Raw genomic sequence first — 7,795 nt, forward strand, 5'->3', positions numbered from 1 at the left:
AAAGGGCAAACTAGAAAATTTGTGAGAGAAAGTAACTTCTATAACTGGTTTGGGTGGATATTTTCAGCTTGCTAGTAAAAATCTCTTTGCAAGTCATAAAAACTTCATTACAATTTTGAAACACATTTCATGACTATGCATCAGCTCTACTGCCTGTGCAGTTCTCAGTGCTTAACAGTATTAGTTACTGGAATTGCTCAAAGACATCAGAAATAGAAACGCTCTGTTCCTTGCTGGAATTTCAGTTTATCAGCCAAGCAGAATTACTGCTTTCTCCAGGCAAGTTTTTTAAAAGACATTATACACAGTCTACACCCTGTCTGTTAATACATGATGAAATTGTCATTCTAAAATAGTTACTTGTACACTGGAGTGGTTCTTTCTTGCATACAGTGTGACCAAACTTACTTGCTGCCAGAAATTGGGAGTAGTAACTAAAAGAATACAAACAGCTGTCTTTACCATGCAATCATCCTTGATAAATGGCTGATGTACTGGATGAAGAAATTTTATTTTTACTTATTTGTCAAGGCCATGTCCTAGTTTATTACACATTTGGATTTCCAGAGGAGCTGGAAATCCCAAGGTTGATGAAAAGATTAGTAATGGGATGTAGTAACATGACTGTGGATATCACAGGTTCATTTTCATGTATACTTCAGGCCGTTGCAACCTTAAACACTCGACAGAGATGATTTGAGATGATTTGCAGCCCTAAGTGAGACATTCAGGCTCCTCTTCCAAAATTTGAAATGCTTTGAAAGGAACTCCTGAGATACTGTCAGAGCTGCAACCTGTGTAATTCACCCAAGAATAAAATGAGGCTTGGGATGGAATTGAAACAGTCAGAAGTGTATCTGCATGATTCAGATCTCTCACTTCAGGTGAGCAGGTATGACTGCAATACAGGACAGGGTCATGAAACGTTATCTGTTCAGGCTCCAAAAGAGACAGAGCTGAGATGGATGATGCTGTACTGAACAGCCACCTCCCCCCAGGGCTAAGCGCACTGCTTCTTTTTTCACAGCCATGCTGTTTCTGGTTCTGGAGGCAACAAGTCCTCCTCGGCTCCAGGCTACTTACACAGTGCATTATAATATCATTTAGACACTAAATGAAGCAGTTGAAACCAGGTGCCTCCCTTCTCCTGAATATTCACTTGGAGCTACCTACAATCCAGTCTGAAAATATAAATGGCAAAAGTTACTCTGTTTAATATCTAATATTTCCAGCAGGAGTGTGGGAAACTCCTCATTATCTTTACATCCACATTTCTTCACTTTTGCTTAGAACTAATTACTAATTTTTCCCTACTGTGTAGGAGTAGCAGACTCCTGCTGTAGGAGGCTGCGCCTACTGTGTAGGAGTAGCCTCCCTCTGTTTATGTGCAGTATTACACAGCAACATGCAGGTACTTTCTGCAAAACTGCAAGGAACATGGTGCAAATCTGAGTTAGGTCTCAGCCTATGCACAAACAGAACATAAGGTGGCTTGGCAAGTTAAACAGATCATTACCTTTCATCTGAATCTACTCATAATTGCATACTATATTATGCCTTCTTAGCCTCACAGAATTCTGGTTTCACAAGCAGAGAAAATGCCTTCTGGGGAGAAACCATGCATTTTATTTATTTGGTATGTCTAATGCAAAAAAAACCTACAACCTTATGCAAATAAACTAAGTCCTGGAAGTAGCCAGAAATCAGAGATGATTATTGTTGTAGTTATAGAAATGAGAAAGGGTTAGAAAGGAGACACTGTAGCCAATAGTTTGGGAGGTACAGCAAGTTATCTGCTTTAATTAAGAGGATTTGTTACAATGAAAGCAACAGTGCGGTAAAGAAACAGACCTCTGATCAAACATAATAGTATCTCCCTTATTTCTACCTGAAAAGTTTATTAATGACTTCCAGAAATGTCCCAATCTTACATCTAGAGATCTGTTTCTGACTGCATCTAGAGATCTGTTTCCCATTCTGAACATCATGGGGACCAATAGGCCATGAGAAGTGACACCCTCCTTTAGAGATTCCAAACAGAGCCTGTTCCAACACAGAGTGGACAGAGAGCCATTTTACACTTCTAACTCAGTCACAGGTGTTGCTTGACTTGATTAAAAAAAAAATCAATAATCACTGTTCTGACCATGAGACTAAAAATAAAAAAGGTAAAGGGTAGCTACCCCTTAGCCTTATCCAAAGTCTTGTGAACTCCTGCAGGATGGACTGAGAAGGTCCTAGGAACAAGTCACAGTGTACTGCCACACAGTCAGAAGATGGACCACTACCTATTTTATCTACTAGGTTAGATTACAGCCTGTGGCATTGATCGTATACTTCAATTTAAGGGAAGGCAAGTTAGTCCTTTTAATCTCTGTGCTAACACGGAACCCCACTGCAAGCCTCCTGAACTCCAGCTGGGCACAGGAAGGCAGACACAACACTGTGGCCTACATTTGAGTCTTCAGGCACACACTTTTGCATTCACCGACTAGTCCTTCACCACAGTTAATATGCCCTACCCTTGCAAGTAAAATAAACCTGTATTACCTGCCTATCACATTCCCACTACTTTGTTCAGACCAAGCACCAGGATGTAGGTGTTGTGATATAGTTGTAGGGGACTGTGCAGCTGATTTGCTCCAAATCACACTAGCACAGAGCAGCCACCAACAGTTTTGCAGTTTACAGGCACATAATAAAAAGGCAACTTCTGAAACAAAGCCACACAGCTAAACAAAGTTCTCTTATAAACAGGGAAAACATAAAAAAGCTACAGAAAGTCTTACAGAAAGTTTTCTACCCTGTGAGACACAAAACAGTAACACCTATCCTTTAAACCTGATGTCTTCACTACTTGCCTTTTCCAGAGGCACGGGGTGATGGTTATACTCCTTCATTACGTATTCTGGTTTAACCACACAGCTTTTCAAAACAGCCCCCACAGCTGTGGCTCTGGATTTACACTCCCCATCACCATCACTTACAGTTACCGATGAACAATTTCACTTCTAAGCACACACACTTCCCCAACAGCTGAACTGCTCCGCAGTTTTCTGTGTTTTTCTTATTATAACTAGCTCCGTCATTTCAGTGGCATCACAGTTGAGCTCTACTCTGAAATGCAATGCTCCAGGTAGTGCTTATTTTTACTCAAGTAATTACAGAAAAAATAGTTGACACTGACATTTACCAAAATATTTCAGAGCACAAACACCACCCACTGAGCTGAACACAAAAATTCATGCCTGCTACTCTTGTTTTTCTCCTCAGAGTATGACTGATTTGACTCATGCCTGACTTTAACAAAATTTCCAGATCTTTGCTAGAACTACAGTTGGTAGGAAAAATGCCTAAACATGCGGCCAAATTTCTGCTCCTATGCCATTATTACTTTGATGAAAGGATACAGCAAGACCACTTCATTGAATTTCATAAGTTTAAAACTTTATATGCTGAAGGAAAATTATCTACTAATACATCTGAACGCCTGAAAATAACTGTTTTCATTTCTCTTGTAGACACCTATGAAAATCCCAATTTAGTCAATCTGGATGCTTTTTACTCAGAAGTGTTAGCAGTGCAGCAGCACAGGTCCTTTGATACTGAAGCTAGAGCAGGAACATTTCTCTGCCTTCCAAGAGTCCCCTGTGTGATTCGGTTACTGGTCATGACCCTGTTGTTTATTGTATATGTGGATCGTAAGAATTACTGGAATTCTTATAAATCCCAATTAAATAAAAGGTAAAAGAAAAGCCCACCTGTAATCAGACACCATGTAACTGCATATTAATGGCCTGTTCAGTGCCCTACTGGGATGTCTTAGAGTAATGCTACAGCATTATACTCAATTTCAAGAGGTCAGTAGACATTTTCAAATGAATAAAATTTATATAATTAGTTATGACTACAGCTCATACCTTATTCACAGCAAGTAAAAAAAAACACATTGGAGTTTATGTAAATACTACTAATGCATATGCTACAAAAAAGTAACTTATCTTAATTAAAAACCACCTTAATTTCAAAAGTTTAACAGAAACAGCTACACTGAGCATTGCAATCCTTCAAAGCAGAATAGAAGTTGTTTACAAGGATCCAGCAGTAATTGATATCCAGCTGCTCGGAGCTGAGCTGCCGACTGAACATGTTAAAGCTGGGCTGAAATCCCCTATTTGATGGCAGCAGGAGTCATGCTGATCTTTCCTATGAGCTGGAATTTCACCCCAGTCCTTACATTCTTCATCGGTTATGGTGGAGCAGCCAGAAGATGACGATTAGAGACTAGCCAAGTAGACTCTCAGTTCTAAAAATCCAACCTTCAAGCATCTGTAAGGTCTAGGGGAAGGAAGAGGGTGTTTCTAGCACAGTTAAAAGAAGTCTCTCTAAAAATGGGCAAGTGGTCATTTCAGCAACAGAGTTGATGGCTGGACACTGCATACCATTAATAGAAGTAAATCTGAGTTTGAGTCCTTGGTGAAGACACCATCATATTGGCCTTTAACTAGAAAAGAAGGCAAGCACAGAATGTGAACAAGTAAGCACATGTATGCACACAAGGCATTCCAGAAGCTGAACAATTTCTCTACATACATAAAAGACCTTGCTAATAAAAAAAAATAGCAAAGGTTTTTAACATTTAAATAATTGCCTACAGGAACTTGATTTCAAATCCAACTTTATACATTCTTGATAAACTGAAAGGCCTCAGCATTGAAGATAAAACATTTCTAGCACCAGCTACTGGCTTGAAAGTGAATACTTACAAAAGATGAGTATAGAAGACATGCTGTCTTTCACTGAGAAAGTGTATTAAGGCAATATCCAAAATCACAATATAGCCAGCACAGAAACTGCTCCAATGATCCCTGATAGCTTACAGCACCTACACAGGTTCCACTGCTGAGGAATGGTAGGAACTAAATTGGGTGTCCGTCCTCCTCCTCCCTGCCATGTGCCCTGGAATTCTGGAAATGTCCCAACATCTTTACATCACTAGTTGACATAAAGCAAGCAAATTTCTTCCTATAGCTCCTAAATTGCTCTGTAGCCATTTATATTAGCTATATTAGCCACTATCACTGGCAAAGAAATTGGCGAGGAATTGCCATTTTTCCTTATCACTAACCAAATTTAAAAGTTGTTCAATAAGGTAGAAAGTGTTTACACAATTAATGCAAATGACAGATTTCTGAACATTTCCCAAAAGGGAAATTATTTTAACCGGTCTGGCCAAATGTGCTCCCACAGCACCCAGCTCAGGGTTGGCTTTTCTTCTTTGCTCTCAGAAAAGAGTCAATTTACTTGCATTTCCACCAAGGAGTATTTTAGGAATGGAGACAGTAATTTCTGAATATACGCTATATCTATAAAAGAAAGAGGTAAGCAGTTTATTCTCCATTTCCAGCACTTTGTGGAATTCCGTCATCCATTTTTATTAATAGTTACAGCACCCAGCTATGCAGTTAAAATGAAGAACATGAAGGATGCTATTAGAATCATTTTTGGCTAAAGATAAGGAGCAGAACTGCATCGCAACCCTACTTTTTCCATGATTTAAAGGTGTGTTAAAATATACCAAGATTTTCAGGAAATCTGTTATTTGGCTTACACGGTAAGCTATGCCTTGTGCACTGTGTTCTAGACAAAGTTGTATTTTAAAATGGTGCACAAAGTTAAGAAACTTTACATGATGCCAGTGAGTAACGTGTGCTTTCATAAATACAGTACTATACATCCTATATACAGACGCTGGATGGAAGACTCCAAGAAGGCTGTTAGCCAGCCATCCAGAGAAAGAAGGGAATGAAGATGGTGGGGAGTGTGGTGGCAGGTGCTACACCTAGGCAGACTATTGACGCTAGTCCCACAAGCACCGATGCAAGGACGCTCCTCTGGTCCCGAATAATCATCTTCACAGTCTCACAGAACTGGAAAAAAAAAATGCAAAAGATGAGATTTAAAGAGGAAAGCTTTGGCTGCAGAGCTGGTGATGCCCACTCTTTCGGGGCAGAGCAGCGGTTGCTGCCTCAGCTCTCACACGGGCTCTCTGGAGGGAAGGGAACAGGGAAGAGCTAGACTGGCACCGCATCACCCCCAGCATCAACCCTGGTACTGCCTGTGGCTCCGGCTAGAACCTGTAGCTTCAGAGCATTTTAGATGCGTACTAATTGTTCTACTAATTCAGCTTCGCTTTCCTCGCCGCTTGAAGCCAGCTGAGGCCAGGCTCGACGCCGTCCCGAGCAGCCCCGCGCTGGCGGCACTGCCCGCTGCGGGAAGAGCGGCGTCAGCCGCGGCGGGCCGGTACCCGCGCCCCGCCCGGGGCCCGCGGCGGCTGCCGGCGCAGCTCCGGGGAGCGGGGCCGCCGGGGGACGGGCAGCGCCGCCGCTGGCCGGGCCGTACCTTGTCGGTCTGGAAGCTGACGGGGGCTCCGTATCGGCAGTAGGTGACGAAGTGCTCGCAGTTGTTCCAGAGCAGGCTGTAGGCCGTGGCGCCCACCAGCTTCTCCGCCCGGCGGGCCGCCTCCTCACTGCCCAGCACCTGGTCTTCGAAGAGCCGGTCCATGTGGTTGACCAGGATGCTGCCGCCGTAGGCGAAGTCCTCCACCGTGTCCACCCGGACGCTGGCCGTCCTGGCGATGACGCCTAGGATGAGCCGCTTGTTGGTCACCACCTGCTGGATCTGCCGCCGGTCGCTGGTGATGGAGGGCAGGATGTCGGGCATCAAGTGGGCGACGCGGTTCTCGCCCAGGTATATGCCGAAGTGGATGAAGAGGGTGCGGGGCACCTCCAGCAGGTCTCCTCGCTTGAAGCAGCTGGTGTCGTAGTAGCCGGGTGCAGGCGGTGGCGTTTCCCCGCCGGAGCCCGCGGGCAATGGCCGGATGTGGACGAGGACCATCAGCTTCTCCAGCAGCAGCGAGGCCGCCTGTGGCACCGGGTTCTTCATGGCCAGCGGGTGAAACCCTCGGTGCCTTCGACCGGCCCCTGGCTCCCGGCACCGCTTTTCTAGGCTACCGGCGGGGCGGGGCGGGCACCCGGGCCGGCCCACCGGGTGAGGGGCGTGCGGGGAGCGCCCGCCCCGAGGACCGGCCGGGCCGTGGTGGGGGCCCGGCGGGCACCCGCAGCCGGCCCGGCGGCGCCCGGCCCGGCCCTCGGGGCGGCGCGGTGCCCGCAGCCTGGAGCCGCCCGCAGCTCCGCCCGTCTGCCGCCCGCGCTGACCAGGTGGAAGTGCACGGAAAAGTGTGGGTAGAGCCCTTCACCCTCCCCGGGGGTGGGAGCGAGGGGCTCCCGGGGCCACAGCCGCTTCGTGCACCTTCCCCCGCCGGCGGGACCTGAGGGGCTCCGGGTGCCCGCCTCGGCCAGCGGCGACCGGACCGGATCGGGGGGCCGGCCGGGCTGCCACGGTGCTCGCACGGCGGCGGGACGGGGGAGGGAGCGTCTGTCGTCCCTGAAAGGCAGACAGGTCTCCGAGGAGTAGCGGCAAGTCGCATTTATAAATTAATTCGCCCCAAAGGCCCGTCAGCTAAGAGTGGGAAGCGGCGGAGCGGCATTCCCGTGCGTTCAGTTTCATGCTAATCCATTATGCAAAAGCCTAAATCCTGGCAACGGAGCCCACAAAAGAGCAGCCCTGTCAGGTTAACAATGCCGCCCCGATCGGGCTCGGAAGTTTCCGTAACCAAGCAGATTCCCGCTCCTCGGGGATGGCGGGATGATGGATGGGACAGACATTAATTTTACCTGGAAGATGACAGGGCTCGGAGAGTGGCAGGGGAGGTGGCCGTGGCTGCAGCCTTTCA

General features: G+C 46.3%; 1 protein-coding gene across 1 annotated transcript; it reads right to left on the reverse strand.

Moving 5' to 3' along the window:
* Nucleotides 1-1,771: 1,771 nt before the first annotated feature.
* Nucleotides 1,772-7,076, reverse strand: LRAT (lecithin retinol acyltransferase). Its single transcript, XM_021530214.3, has 2 exons — nt 6,403-7,076; nt 1,772-5,930 (listed from the first exon to the last, which is right to left on the reverse strand). The coding sequence occupies exons 1-2, from the start codon at nt 6,943-6,945 to the stop codon at nt 5,778-5,780; spliced, it is 696 nt and encodes a 231-aa protein (XP_021385889.1). The 5' UTR covers nt 6,946-7,076; the 3' UTR covers nt 1,772-5,777.
* Nucleotides 7,077-7,795: the final 719 nt, after the last annotated feature.

The sequence above is a fragment of the Lonchura striata genome, chromosome 4, assembly GCF_050655825.1.
Source record: "Lonchura striata isolate lonStrDom1 chromosome 4, ASM5065582v1, whole genome shotgun sequence".
Taxonomy (NCBI): Eukaryota; Metazoa; Chordata; class Aves; order Passeriformes; family Estrildidae; genus Lonchura; species Lonchura striata.

What these genes read in the sequence shown, in the direction of transcription:
- LRAT (XM_021530214.3), bottom strand. Translation starts at nt 6,945, where the DNA reads ATGAAGAACCCGGTGCCACAGGCGGCCTCGCTGCTGCTGGAGAAGCTG. An exon ending in TCAGCTTCCAGACCGACAAG is followed by an intron (nt 5,931 to 6,402) that starts GTACGGCCCGGC and finishes TTTTTTTTCCAG; the next exon opens with TTCTGTGAGACTGTGAAGAT.